The following is a 16225-nucleotide window of genomic DNA, read 5'->3' as shown; positions in this document are numbered from 1 at the left end:
AACTATAGAGTACAGTGGTAAATGACAGTACCTTATTTTTATCGTACAAGGCATGGTTATCCAACATCATCTTCTTTTCTTGGGATGCATATCTCCTCAAATCTCTTTCAAACTGCTGTAAAAGGAAATAAACGAATGTTGGCTTTCTTTGTATGTATAATACTATCTAACAATACTGTTAAGTCTGGGGGGGAAAAAGCAATGGTAACACACCCAGATCAATTTTCAGTTCTAATAAAAGCAATTATTGTGAGTGGTTGGCATAGCTTTTCCTGTGTAATTATTGGGTAATAATTAGGGATGCACCGAAATGAAATTCTTGGCCGAAGCAGAAGCCGAATAATAATAAAATGTTTGGCCGAAGGCCGAAGGCCGAATACCGAACGCGGTGTTTTGCATTTTTTCCATTTATTTTGCCAATTTTTTTGTCCTCTCTCTTGTCCTCTCGTGTCTCTCTCTCTCTCTCTTGTCCTCTCACTCTCTCTCTCTCTTGTCCTCTCATGTCTCTCTCTCTCTCTCTCTCTCTCTTGTCCTCTCTCTCTCTCTTGTCCTCTCATGTCTCTCTCTCTCCCTAAATGTTACTGTAGGGAATGGGATTCAGTGCACACTGCAGCCTTGTACCATAGGGTTAATGTTAGTGACACTGTAGGGATTGGGAAGGATGCTGGGAATGGAAATCAGGAAGCATGCAGGCAGCCTTGTAAATTTTAATTGCAGATACAGGGCACTGGGCAGGTCAGGGTTAATGTGGTAACATCAATTACTCAGTGACAGTCAGTCAGTGTCAGTGTGGACTCGATCAGATTATACAGTGACAGACAGTCTCTCATAGTGGTGGTAGTAGGAGGCTGGAGGTGGACTAGTAGTAGCCTGGAAAGGAACACAGCCGCATACATACATTACTCACTCGTGCACTGCAGCCCGCCCCACACATTCAGTGAGTCTTACTCTCCTCCCTAGTTTTTTCAATGGCACATTCAGGAAGCCAATCACGCCGTGAGTAGCGGCACAGCGGAACCAATCAGGTGTGCAGGCACGCGTGATTGGTTCGCTGTGCAGCTAATCACGGCGTGATTGGCTTCCTGAATGTGCCATTGAAAAAACTAGGGAGGAGAGTAAGACTCACTGAATGTGTGGGGCGGGCTGCAGTGCACGAGTGAGTAATGTATGTATGCTCACCGCTGAAGTGTCCCGGCTTCCCCTGCCTAACACGGAAGTCTGTGAGTCCTCCTGTCCTCCTCCGAGTCCCTTCCCCCTGTAAATATCGTGGCCTACGGCCACAGAACGATAGTCAATATCATATCGACTATCGTTTAGCCCTATTATTCGGCACAAAATTATTCGGCCTTTTGACTTATTCGGCCGAACACCGAAAGTGCTATTTTTTCTATTTTCGGCCGAATAATGTTCGGCCGCCGATTATTCGGTGCATCCCTAGTAATAATCTGCACACTCCTGAAAAGTGCACGGGTGTTTGCTGTTTTTTAGCAAAGAAGCTATATCTTACATGGAGTTCTGGCCTTTCTTCTTGCTGTATGCACTCTTGGTCACACATTTTCCCATCATCTACATTGTAATTTCATTATTATAATATTCAAAGCCAGGTTAGGACTAAGAAAACAATAGCAGCATCATGTGTGATATAGGTGATCCTAGCAAAAGGTTGTTGCTTGGGGTGCCAAAAGTTGTATGCCTACAAGCTCTGATATAGAAAATCCAGTCTTGTTGGTGTTTATGGCTAATTGCACTTCACTGCTCTGTGCATTATTAAAGAACCAATCCAGGTAAACTAGAGGTACCTGCATATTCCTGTAGCATCCTACAAAATGGCTAAATCTTTCGCCATTCGGGTACTCAAGTTCTACTGTTTCCTGGAGTTTTCCCATCCCACCTCCTGCATATTCCTTCCCAGTGTCTATATCCATTATAATGGTGGGCCAATAGTAGTCTGGCAGCACAGGGTAGTTACAAGCTCTGATCCTAGCTGAAAGTGTTGCAACATTGTCTGTTGATGCAACCAAGGATTCCTGTATAATAGCAAGCATTAGAGTCTGCAGTTGTGCACCTCGAGATGCGGCACTTTTTACCTGCATCTGATTTATTTTCCAATAACAGTGTCACTTTAAATAATTCAGTGTCAGTGGCAGATATCCACCTGTAACAACTAATTTGTAATCATTTGTCACATAATTATAATGTACTGCTAAAAGCTCCTACACAATTGGTTGCTCTGAGTTAAATTGAACCATTAAGTTACAATCTGATTGTAAAGTCTGCTAGAGACCTTCCAACTCTTATGTAGAATAAGGCCTCCTTCACTTCCCTGCATACACTGGATTCCAGGGGCAAGAATCAGCACATTGCTGTAGCTGGAATGGCAGGTCAATTAGAATACCGGAAGCCACTCAGCCTTCAAAAAATAATGAAAGGCTAATAGCGAACATTATTGTTCACATGTAGTCACACGCCAAGGGGTTACCTTCATTTAGGGACAGATGCCCGAGACTGGATGCATCTGACTGAGTCCTGGCTCCAACATCAATCCCGAACCACGTGTAACTGCTTAGTTTGCCAGCCTGTCCTCACTTTATACAAAGAGTTGAAATTGAAGCACCACACCACTACTAAGAATTCCAGATACAACTTTATTCCATTAAAGGTCAGGGGTACAATTCAAAAAGTAGCCAACATGTTTCTGGGGTCTGAATGTCCCCTTCATTAGGGTTAGAAAGAACATAGGGGCACTTAGACCTTCAAAACGTGTTGGCTAATTTTTGAATTGTACCCCTGACCTTTAATGGAATACAGTTGTATCTGGGCCTCTTAGAAGTGGTGTGTCACTTCAATTTCAACTCTTTTACATCAAACTACAAGCCAAGGCGACTGTGGAGAGCCTCTGGGGTGTAGGAGCCCCCCTGAACAAGATCCTTTTTCACCAACCTTAAGATAACAATACCAGTAAAATAAACCTACAGGTTCAGTGCCATCTTTCCACTTTCTCAACTGCTCACTTTATGCAAGCTGAGCAATTGTTGCTATTTGCATAAATCTGTCATTCCAGCTGCAGGAATCTGCTTATTCTTGCCACTGAAATCTGGTGTATACAGGTAAACACCTGTATAAAGGAAGTCTAAAGCCTAGTACACACAGGTCGAATGTCAGGTGGCATCGGCCAGTTCCATAGAAGCCGGCAGACATTCAGTCTGTATGTACTGCAGCTGTTCCAGCCAGTCCGACTTCTGTCGAGGGGCATGCCTGAAAAAAGGTCTGCTGCTCGGCTTCTGATCAGAGCTCTCAGCCAATGGCATTTGCCCAGGGTCTCCTCTGGCTGGCTGCAGGTGGCTGAACTAAATGTCTCTCTCACACACGGCTCAGCCTCAGAGCCAGTGCGGACAGCCTTTCCCTCCCCTCCGCATGGACAGGAGAGGAGATAGAGCTCATCTGCTCCTCCTCCCACCCCTTTTCTCCTGTGTCTGGCCTGCCCACACTCCCCAGGGATGTGTGGGTGGGAAGTTTGATCCCAGAGGAGGAAAGCTGCTGACAGCCTATGCCTGAGCCTTCATCTTGGGGTGAGTAAGCTCACCCTCTCTCCTGCCCCCATTGTATAAACAAATTGAACCCCTTCATGCTAACAGTGCGCAAATATGCAGCCTCTCTGTTGGTGGGCCTTTGTGCCGAGCGACCGCATATTTGCGTACCACACTTGTCAGGAACCATGAATCAAACTGAGACAGGAACTGCAGTAAAATCACACATTTAATGTAATGGTAAAACATGTTGCAGAACAGTAAACATAGTCAAAACATAAAGCAGGGGTCAGAAGCCAAAACAGGAAGTCAGACGAGCCAGTGATCAGGAAACCAGAAATCAGTGTAGTCAGAGGTAGAAGAACAGGATCAGGAACAAGAAGGGGTGTCAGTGGGGCAAAGTCTTTCACAGGAACACAGCAGAGAAACCTCAGATATGTTGACCAGAGGAAGACAGGAAAGGAATGAACCAGGCAGCTTAAATAGCCAGAAGGGGTTGGCTGTAGGAGGGACTGATGAGCAGATAATGATAACCAGATGAGCCACTGAGGAAACAATGAGTGCTGACAATTATCCCACAGCTGAGCAACCTGAGCACAAAGAAGAGAGCTGCTGCAAGTCCAGCCCTGACAACACTGCAAACACAGCTGTGCTGAGAGCGCGCTCCTGGCACAGTTACCAGCAAATAACGTAAAGCATCCCATCCCTGCTTTCAAATGGGAACTTTCTGATCTTCTAACCACCATGATAGCCAATCACATTATCATATACCCTGCCCCACCTTCCGGCATCAGAAACTCTTTAAAGGGTCGGGAGGCACCAGCGCAAAGGTGTTAAGGGTTGCTTTGTGGACTCTGATGCAATGGGGGGTTTTGGTGAGTAGAGATCCCCTTACATCAGAGTTCCCCTATACACCAGAGTCCACAGCATTCCTCTTACATTAGAGCTCCCACTTAAATCAGGGTTCTTAGAACATCCCTTACATCAGAGTTCCCCTTTTCATCAGAACCCTCCTTAAATAAGGATTCCCATTTACATTTTAGTCCCTCTACAGTGTAGTCCCCTCTGTCAGAACACAATAGCACAGCAGGAGAGACAACTGTACTAACGTCGGATAGTTAGTGCAGCGGTTCTTCTGAGCTGTCAGGTTTTTTTTCATTCAACCTAGCGAAAAAAATAGTAGTGTGTATTAGGCTTAATGGTCTGTCTAACTGAATATAAACTAAATGTTTAGATGGATCCTCACATTACACAGAGTAAGAAACTGTAAAAGATTGTACAGAGATAATACAGTATGATTGCAACATGTACTGTCATCTTAAGCGATACCAGTTATTGCTCTTTAAATAAATCCTAATTTCCCTAAAACAGAGCTAGATATTATAGGTGGTTAGCTAAAGGCTGATTAAAATACCAGGTGAGATGCTAAACTATTTCAGTCCTGTATTAAAAATAATTGGCCTGCCAGGATTATCACTTGACAAGACCATGCGCCACTTCTCTCTTAATTTAGAACATTAAAGAGCAGCAATTTCAGGGGAGCTGCAGATATTTCATGCATTTTAATCCTGCCTCATATCTACTTAATGTGTTTCTCCCTGTATGGATTAAAATAAAAAGGAGTATTATGAAGCATGCCATTTCTGCTTGAGAAAATAAAGCTTTTCTTGTTTCTATACAAACATGAAATCTTCGCATATATAATAGGAACCAATGTCATTATGCAAGGCTTTTCTGCTTAAGATAACACACATTTCTAAGTGGAGTAGAACACTGTTCTAAGTATAGTGCTTACTTATGTAAAGTTGTCCAACCACAGCAATTTTTCAGAAAAAATCAAGTTTTTTCAGGCCTATGCATCGTCTGACCACATTGCAAAGGCTGACAGATAAATGCTCAGATACCAAATGATTGGGAATGAAGACAAGACTACTCAAGGGCCTCTTTGACATACTGTATATTTCTGCAATATATGGATAGCAATAGCATCACGTTTTTTATAATTATATTTGATAGGTGTCTTGGCCTTATAGGCTTTTGAAGGGTACATAATAATAGCAAAAGTAAAAACAAAGCAGGTTAATTACTCTTGTACCAGAGGAAACGCCGCGTCGGGCCTCTCCTGATTGGATGCCTATGCGCAATAGAGGACATTGGCTGTCGTCTTGCTGTCCGGTTTGGAACCACGCAGGTGGGCGTGTGTTTTGCCCAATTGTCCCTTCATACATGTGAGTGCTATACCTTCTTTACTTGGAATAAAGTTTATTGAAAAATACTGCACTATGAAGGGTATTATTTCCTTCCTTTGAGTGGCTCCGATCTGACGTACTGTGGAGGTATATCTTTTGAGATCCATCTCTGAGAAGAGGTCCGGTCCAATCCATTACGAGTGTGTTGCAGCCTGTGTGCTAACTCAAGGTCCATTATATTCATTTGTCCGGTAAGCGTGTTTTGAACACTCTACTTGGTGGTGGACCTTCTTCACTCTTGCATAACTGGGTGCTGTGCATATATCACTGGGGTGATTTCATTGGATATGGACTATATATATGGACTTTTTTAATTGTTTTAGCGCTACATATTCTTTAAGTTTTAATATGTAACTTATTTGAATGAACATCGAAAGCTGCCTCAATGCAAATGTGCAGGTGTAAAAGAAGCTACAGTGCTCAGCATAAGGCTCCTTTCACATTTCTAAGACCTGAAAGTTGCACACCTTTGTCGCGACTTTGCCGTGCAACTTTGACGCAACGTGAAGCAATGTCTGTAATATTGGGTCTATAGACCTTAAGTCGCATCAAAGTTGGACCAAAGTAGTGCAGGGACTACTTTGAAGTCGCTGCTACTTGAAGTCGCACACAGATATGAATGGTACTCATTGAAAATCATGGTGTAAGACTTGTCCCAAGTCGCAGGACAAGACGCACAAGTGTGAAAGGGGCCTAAATGAGTAGACCCCCAACAGATTTGTCAGAAAACCTTTACTTTACTTTCAGAACTAACATTTTCTATGGGACACTATACTACGAAATACTCCCACAAATGTGGGCCATTGATTACAACCGAGGTTTGCTAATTTGCACACACAAAAAAAGTATTTTTCCTAACAAATTAATTCAAGACAATGTTGCACACATGAATATACCCCAATGAAAGTCTTAGGAGCAAAGCTAAATTTTAGACAAAGGATTTTGTTGTATAAATTTTAGACAACAAAAGGCCACTGTTGCATTTCTGAAGAAGAACAGGGTGAAAGTGATTCAGTGGCCAAGAATGTCTCCTGATCTGAACCCAATCGACAGACTTGTATAAAGTACTCGAAATTTCTACTTAAGTAAAAGTACAAGTGCTCGATCAAAAAGTGACTTGAGTAAAAGTGGAAGTGCTCGCAGAAAAAGTTACTTAAGTAGAAGTACTAAAGTATTCAACATTTTTTTTACTTAAGTATTGCAAGTAGTTTTTTCAAAAAATTTGCTACTTAAGTACTAAAAGTAAAAAGTACCAGTAGTTTTGAAAAAAAATTTCTACTCAAGTACTGAAAGTAGAAGTACAAGTACTGTGTTATGTCGTTATTAAAGAAAGAAGTCAAAAGTTTGAACATCATATTGTTTTTTATTATTTCAAATGATTTATTCAAATGATTAACCCGTGTTAGTAGTTTCTTGATGCACTTTAAGCACTGTAGCGCCATTTATTTGTTTGTTTCATATTTTCTTTTTATTGGAAAGATTTGGTATAGCAGCTTTTATTATACACAGCCTTTATTTTCGTATGCGCTGATTTACAAATGACATTATACACATTTTTTTGAGCTTTATGAAACCTGCCATCTACTGTTCTGGCAGTGGTAATTTTTTTAAAAGTAACGAGTAACTATGCAGCACAAAAAAAAAATACTTGAGTAGAAGTATCGAAATCATCGAAAAAATGTAGTGAAGTAAAAGTAGAAGTAGGAGAAAAAAATTCTACTCTAGGAAAGTACAGATACCGCATTTCGGTACTTAAGTACAGTACTTAAGTAGTTCTACTTCGTTACTATACATCTCTGCCAATCGAACACCTATGGAGAATTCTGGAGACAAGTTGAGCATCACTTTCCATCCCGCATCCAGGTTCTAAAAGAGTTCATTCTTGAAGAATGGAAAAAGATAGATGTTGCCATATGTCACCAACTTGTTAATTCCATGCCTAGATGACTTGATTCTGTCCTTACAAGTCATGGAGGCCATACAACATACTAGATGTAGTAGTTTATGTTGTGGGGTGTATTCATTTTTGCATCAACTAATTTGAGTAAAACTGAAGATTTTGTAATCCAAGGTAAATTATTATTAAATGTTCTATAAAACTCAGTTTTGTCAACATTTTGGAATTTGTTTTTGTGTTTATTGAGATATTGATTAAAAATCTAACTTTTCAAAAGGGGTGAACTAATTTATGCTGAGCACTGAATATCCAGCATGTCCAGCAGGCTTTATGTTAATTGTTTTAAAATGCCTGTCATAACGTCTGTGGTGTGATAAATGTGATTAAAATTCCAATTTTTGTTACATAGTCAAGAAAATGTTTATTGGCTTAAATGTAGACATGTCCAATAGTGGACAATTATAATATATACCATTTTCCCCTGATACGGTTTAGTAACATTTTTATATTTCTTTAAAAATTAGCTTGCAGGGAAATTGTTTACTCTCAATGTATTTCATTAAAAGACAATTAATTGGGCAGCTATTGTAACCTCCTGATATCAGAGAGGCAGATGATAGCATGCTCCTGTAGGCAGTCCAGGGAACAGAAATAGATGCAGATGATGGATGGGGTGTCAGAGACGGAGGGGAATAACTGCAAGACAATGAATTCATGTCTGCTATTGGAAAATTACATCTTTCTGGAAAAAAGTTATTACGAAGTTGGAGGTTGTGGGAATGATGATGATCTGCATTTACTATTATAATATGACCCCTTAATGCAGTATTTTTATCATATAAAAGGACAAGTAAACAAATGGCCTCCTATAGAAAGATGACAAAATGCTATAAGGGAATCCTATTTAGCAATGGTTCGCGGAAAGTCTGAAATTTAATTTAAGGGGTTGTGTAGGCAAAATATAACACCCTTAGAACATTGCTATGGTTTGACATTACAATTAGAAATGTAAGTGGACTCATTTATTGCTCTGTCCACCTTACATTCGGCTAACATTCTTCTATGCAATGGTGTATCATAACACTATCACTATCACAATTTTCCTGTGGTTTTCTAAGTATGGAATAAATGACATTAACCTCTTCTGGACCGGAAGGATTTACCCCCTTAATGACCAGGCCATCTTTTGCAATTTGGCACTGCATGGCTTTAACTGACAACTGCGCGGTCATGCAATGCTGTACCCAAACAAAATGTATGTCCTTTTTTCCCAACAAATAGAGTTTTCTTTTGGTGGTATTTGATCACCTCTGTGGTTTTTTATTTTTTGTGATATAAACGGAAAAAAACAAACTTTTGAGAAAAAAAATTACATTTTCTAATTTTTCTTATAAAAAATATCCAATAAACTCAATTTTTGTCATACATTTAGGCCAAAATGTATTTAGCTACATGTCTTTGATAATTCAAAATCTCAATAAGCGTAAATTTATTGGTTTGCGCAAAAGCTATAGCGTCTACAAACGATGGCGTATATACTGGAATTTATGCAGCTTTTACTTTCTGACTGCCTAGCTCCTTTCTTGAAGTGCTAAAATGGCAGGACAGTACAACCCCCTTTTAAATTACCCCTTTTTGCAAATTAGACACCCCAAGGAATTTTCTAAGAGGCATGTTGAACCCATTGAATATTATATTTTTTTGTCACAGGTGTTTGAAAAATGACAAAAAAAAAAATGTACACAAAGTTGTCATTAAAATTATATATTGCTAACACATGCCATGGGTATATGTGGAATTTCACCCCCAAATACATTCTGCTGCTTCTCTTGAGTACGGAAATACCACATGTGCAGGACTTTTTGACAGTCTAGCTGCATATAGGACCACGAAAACCAATCACTGCTTTCAGGCTTTCTAAGGGCATAAATCGTTGAGAGGCATTTTGAGTATTTTGCAGATCTCACTTTTTGTCACAACGCTTTGAAATTTTGAAAAAATAAAAAAATAAATAGATTTTCCTTTTCTTTCTTCATTTTCCAAAACAAATTAGAGCTGCAAAATACTCACCATGCCTCTTAGCAAATACCTTGGGGTGTCTACTTTCTGCAAAGGAGTGATTTGGGGGGGTGGGGGGTTGTGCTATCTTGGCATGTGATAGGTAGTGAGGAGTGAAATCAACAATTTACGCCATTAGAAAGTCTGAAGGCAGTGACTGGTTTTCGGGGTCCTGTACACGGCTAGGCTGCCAAAAAGTCTCACACATGGGGTATCCTCTTACTCAGGAGAAGCAGCAGAATGTATTTTGGTGTATCATTTCACATATAGCCATAGCATATTTGAACAATATATAATTTAAGTGACAACCCTGTGTAAAAAAATAAATTATAAACTTTGGCATGTTCCTATTACTTGTGGCAAAATATAAAATATTCCATGAACTCAACATGTGTCTACTTTCCAAAATAGGGTTAGTTGGAGGAGGAGAGGGGGTTGTGCTATCTTGACATTTCAGGGCCTCCGAAACTGTGATGGGTAGTGAGGAAGTAAAATAAGCAATTTATGCCCATAGAAAACCTGAAGGCGGTGATTGGTTTTCGGGATCCCGTACACAGTTAGGCTCCCAAAAAATCTCACACATGTGGTATCCCTGTACTCAGGAGAATTAGCAGAATGTATTTTGGGGTGTCATTCCACATATACAATGGCATGTGTGAGCAATATATCATTTATTGCCAACTTTGTGTAAAAAAAATAAATAAATAATTTTCCCGAAACTTGTGGCAAAATATAAAATATTCCGTGGACTCAACATGCCTCTCAGGAAATAGCTTGGGGTGTCTACTTTCTAAAAAGGGGTCATTTGAGGGGTGTTTGAACTGTTCTGGTATTTTATGTCCAATATTAGAAGCTTATGCCACACAACACCCACTCTTCTAACCAATTGAAGACTAAGCCTTTTCTCACACTTTTTGTTTACATGAAAAAAATATTTTTTTATACTAGAAAATTACTTTGAATCCCCAAACATTATATATTTTTTTAATCAGAGGCCCTACAGAACAAAATGGTGGGTGTTGCAATTTTTTTTGTCACACAGTATTTGCGCAGAGATTTTCCAAACGCAAATTTTTTGGGAAAATAAACACTTTTTTTTTTATTTAATGCACAAATACACTATATATTGCCCAATTGTTTAGTACAATAGAAAATATGATCTTATGCTGAGTACATAGATATCAAACATGACATGCTTTAAAATTGCGCACACCCATGCATCGGCAACAAACGACGTACATTTTTAAAAGTCTTTACAGGTTACCACTTTAGATTTACATGGCTCAACTGCTGTTTACATATGACACTAGTCCGATGCTTGTGTTCGGCTTTGTGCGCAAACGTGGAGGTACAGAGGTGCTTGCATTTTCTTTTTAATTATTATTTATTTTGCTTTTTTATTTTACTTTGACACCTTCCCTTTAATTATTTATTTATTTATCATTTTTATTGTTATTTCAGGGAATTTAAATATCCCCTATGATAGCAGTATAAGTAGTGACAGGTACTCTTTTTTCAAAAAATTGTGGTCTATTGGACTCTAGATTAGGGATGATCGAACGGTTCAGGTCCACCATCAGTTCGGCCCGAACATTGGGTGTTCGAGGTTCGGCCGAATTTAGAACTTTTTGCCCAAAAAGTTCGGAATTCGGCAACCAGAACCGACCAAAATGCAATGGTTCAGGAAATGGGCTTTAAAAGCGCGTGATTGGACCAGAACCATTAGCAAAAGCCAATTGAGGGGGCAGGAGAATGCTAGGAATGTGATTGGAGTGACTAGGGGGTCCCTAGACCAATCATTAGTGAATACGCCCCCCAGTATATAAGATAGCCCCCGCCAAATTCCTAGCATTGTTATACTGGACATGGAAGAGAGTGGAAGCAGTTCTGTTAATTTTACTTTAAAAGTGTCATTTAGCATTTATTAGTGTGAGGAAAGGGATATCTAGTGTAGTTAGAGTGCTCCTTTACACTTTAGTTAGCTTCAAAAATTTAGTTTCTGTAGGGAAAGTGTGAAGTGTCAGGGTGACCGTAATGTAGTGTAGAACTGACACTGACTGCTATGGCAGGGTGACCAAACCCTTCCATATCAGTGTGACCGCAATAGAGAAAAGCTAGTTTCTCTTAGCTGACTTTTGTTTCTGTAATATGGCTTCGCCGCCACCAGCATTTTTGGCTGCAGGCGTTGCTAGTGCTTTTTTGAGCACATGTTTGGAGTCAGACATGACATCTGAACATGTGTATAGGGGGTATATATACACACCCATGTCTGTATATATACACCTGCACATATATAGGTGTGAAAGGAGCAGAAAAAAACTACTTGCGCTAATGAAATAATTAACACCAATATATTTCTGCTCCTATCACACCTATATATGTCTAGGTGTGTATATACATATAAGTATGTGTGTATATACACCACTATACACAAGTTCAGATGTTTTGCCTGCCTCCAAAGAACCCAAAAAACTGCCCAAAAAAAACGCTAGCGCCAAAAAAAAAAAACGCCCAGGTGTGTTGTTGCAGGTATTTTTTGGGGGTTTTTGGAGGCAGGCAAAACATCTGAACTTGTGTATACAGTACCACTATACACAAGTTCAGATATTTTTCCTGACTCCAAAGAACCCAAAAAAATGCCCAAAAAAAAAATGCCTGCTATTAAACCGGCAAGGTGTGAAAAGCGAGAAGCCATATTCCAGATCTATAATTGCACAAATACAAACGATCTTCTTCTTTATGGTTCTGGACATGCTACAGAGCTGAAACTTCACAGGTACACTTTTTAGACCCCCCAGATACTAATGGCTTTTTTTTAATCAAAAATTACAATTTTTAAGAACTTTTTTTTGTGTGATTAATAGTCCCTGGGGCATGACCCAGAACCCTAGGCACTTTTTAGGGGCATTTATTGGGTTTTAGGGCTTTAAAATGGTGTTTTTTGATTACCGAAGTTCGGGTCCATTGATTTCAATGGGGTTCTGAAATCCGGGCCGAACTTTCGGGTAGTTCAGAAGTTCTGGCCGAACCGAACTTTTCAAAAGTTCGATCATCCCTACTCTAGATCTCTCCTTTGCCTTTAAAGCATCTGCCCACACCAAGATTGGTGTGATAAGATGCTTTCCCAATTTCCCAATGGCCCTGTCAATCTGGTGAAACCAAAGTCATGAAATGCTCGTAGCTTCCGGTATCTTAGGCAATAGAGATGATTGGAGCCATTCTGGTCTCCAATTAGCTCTATGGTCAGCTGATGGAACCACCGGCTGCAGTCTCGGGTTACCCGGTGGGACAGGAGAGCCCAAGAAAACCATGAAAGGAGGCGGGAGAGTCCCCTCCCACTGCTTGTAAAAGCAGTCTAGCGGCTAATTATTTGCTAGGATTGCTTTTACATGAAAGCTGACCGCTGGTTGTACAAAATGATACAAGAAAGTGTGTGGCATGCCCACCACTAGACCTCCGAGCATCCACCCACTTCCAATGGGCATACATGCAATGTTCTTTTTTTTTCCTTCAGTCCATGGGCTGAAGGAAAAAAAAGAACATAGCAGATTTCTCTATTCGCATCGATTTAAGTGGATGAAGAAAATATGGCAAAGCATAGGGGAGATCCACCCTCTGTGTCCACCCCATCCCCTAGCTTCACTATATATGTTCTTTTTAACTGCGGTGGTGAAATCACTTCCAACAGCGCTGCAATCATTGATTATGCATATGGTTAGAGCAAACCCTGTTGCTGTCAGAATAAACAAATCAGTGCTGCAGCTGATGGGTGTACCTGCAAAGCAAACAATGGTTACCAATAAAACACAGTAACAATAAAACATTACAGTATAACAGTATATTATAAAGTACAGTAAAAGTAGAAAGAGTAGAAAAGTAGAGTAAGAACAAAAAATTAACTGTTTTTGGCTTTTTTAATTTTAATTTTTTTTTTTTAAATGTTTTTATTTATTTTTTTACGCTTTTTTTGTAACTGTAAAAAACTGTTCCAGGCTAGGGTCTCTCAACATCTTTCAAGATCCTGTGTGAAAAAGTGTGCCCTAAATTATGCCATGCTGTACCCTATACTACTCTGCTAGTGTGTGGTAGCGACAGAAACAGTCCCAGATGCAGAGACCAGGTTGGCCAGGACAAGAGGGACAAAAGTAACGGGTGTCAGGCCTAAATCCGCATTTCCTACAGGCACGACATCTTCTTTGGAGTGTTCTTCAGGTAGGGGGTACTAGGGAGGACATCCAGAAATGCCTCTCATGCAGCTGGCTCACTGCATCTGGATAGTGCATTTGGGCCATACTTCCTGGAATTTTAGGAAGGATCCACTTCTTCCTGATGCTTTGTATAGCACATAATCATTCAGCAGAGCCAATTGAAATAAGTATACAGACACTTTTTTGTACCAGGGTCTGGCCTTATGGGCAATTAAGTACGGCACCATCATCTGGTCATTGAAGTCCACCCCTCCCATGCTAAGGTTGTATTCGTGGGCACAGAAGGGCTTCTCAACAACACCATTGCAATTTGGACTATAGTATCTGTGTGAATGGAGGACAGAACAAAAACATTCCGTGTGTCCCTCCACTTCATTGCAAGCAATTTATCAGACTTCATGCAGACTCTCTCCCCCTTCTAAGTCGGGAATCTACAAGCTGTTGGGGGAAGCCCCGGCATTTAGTCTTGGCCATGCAAAAGAGAACACGGGCATATGGTGAATTGGTTCAGTGGACCAATATGACCACAACTCACTCATTTTAGAAATGCCCATGAGAAGGGATAGGCCCAGAAAAGTTTTAAATTCAGAAACAGTGATACGTTTCCATGCAAATTCTCTGGCAAGGGTCAAATTTGGATCTGTGGCGATGAATTGATCAGCATATAAATTGCTTTGGCCCGCAATAGATCAGTAAAGATCTTCCGTGAAAAACAACTCATAATAATCGAGGGAAGTAAAATTGGCTGTTTCCACCTGAATTTTCGGGTTGGCCAGTGAATGGGGGAAGTACGGGCGCTGCAGAAGTGGTGGGCTCCCAATCAGGATTTGCAAGCGCATCAGGATGGACACTATGGGCTTTACAGGCCTGTCTTCGAATTCTTGGTGGCTGCACGACACTAATTGTGCTAGCCACTGGCCCAGCTTCAACTGCACTTATGGGACTCACCATGTCACCAAGTGTTACTGCACTGCTGGTTTGACTAAGACCAGGATGTACTAGGCCACTGGTGCTTACCAGTTCACCAGAAGGTTGGGCAGGAATAGTACTTACACTCTGCTGCATACGAGAACCCTGCAGTTGTTACACCTCAGTAACGGAAGAACAGGGTCGGGTATGCCTGACCTTAGCAGGGACCACTACTCCATTGTCAGTGCTATCTGTCAGGGTGCCACTGCTCTCTACAGGTTAGAATACTGAGCCTGATTCTGACAGTATGCTTCCCCATCACTCTATCTGTCATGCTCAATATCGTGTAGGCCTCTTCACTAGTGTACCTCTGTTTGGAAATTTTGGCCAATAAATTTATAGGTACCTAGTGTGACTCACAGATAAAAAAGCACCTGGTTGCCAAGGACTGTTTGAACCGCTATCAAAAAATGTAACTGCTAGTGCTAGCAGAGATCAGGCCTGACTCTGCTAATGCTGCAGTTTAGTGTGTGTGTAGTGTGCTGTGTATTGGAATTGACTGCTGATTCTGCACTTCTTGGGGGGGGGGGGGCTAAACCCAGGTGCTGGCAGGTGTCGGGGCTGATCCTGCTAATGCTGCATTTTGGGAACACTAAACTATTGGGGACGCTAGTATAATTCTGATCAGATCAAAGATATTGATCCGTTCAGATGCAATACTAGTAATGGAGGTACGGTGATCATGCACTTGTATATAAGCTGTGCTCCACTCAGTGCTTATCCAGCACCCAGTCACTCTATCTTCTCACCTTAGGATTAGCCCCTGTATCACCAGATGGGCTAATAAAGCATGAAGCTCTCACTTAGGACACAGATCCCAGAAATGATGACCATGATTCGTGGAATACCACTAAACCTCCTATAAACACTGCACGTTCCTGTTGTCTACTTGTATTTCTGACTTTGGGGATCATAAGATAGCTGATCAGGCTGAGCACATGTCTTATGTGAGAACCGAATCAAAACATCCCTGGGACAGCGGTGGCGTGCACGCAGCCCCCCAGCCCTGTGCGCTGCAGCTGTACCTGTAGGGGGATTCACGGAGTCAAGCCAGACTGCCGCAGTATATCTGGTTAACTACTGCAAAGTTTCTTTTCACATTCAAGACTAACCATTGGTGGATATTACAATCTGACCATTTGCACTTCAAGTCCTGAGCGCTGTCCTGATCATTTAAACTGTTCCTATCACTACTCCCAGTGAATCCATGACAGTAGCCTTGGGCTACTCCCTAATGATTTTATTATTTTTAAGTAGATTAATAATTAATATTATTATACATAAATACATAAGTGGTCCATATAGTAAACTTGATGT

At 40.8% G+C, this 16225-nt stretch overlaps 1 protein-coding gene across 1 annotated transcript in view; it reads right to left on the bottom strand.

Moving 5' to 3' along the window:
* DNTT (DNA nucleotidylexotransferase) overlaps window positions 1-16225 on the bottom strand; it is a 542670-nt gene that overhangs the window by 158769 nt on the left and 367676 nt on the right. The window contains exon 10 of the mRNA XM_082267614.1: window positions 32-115. Coding sequence (XP_082123740.1) covers window positions 32-115 — 84 coding nt within the window. The remainder of the gene's footprint in view (window positions 1-31; window positions 116-16225) is intronic.

Source organism: Pelophylax lessonae (genome assembly GCF_965119305.1).
Source record: "Pelophylax lessonae genome assembly, chromosome: 9".
Taxonomy (NCBI): domain Eukaryota; kingdom Metazoa; phylum Chordata; class Amphibia; order Anura; family Ranidae; genus Pelophylax; species Pelophylax lessonae.
Note: the sequence above shows the minus strand (reverse complement) of the source record. Positions and strands in the feature narration are given on the sequence as shown.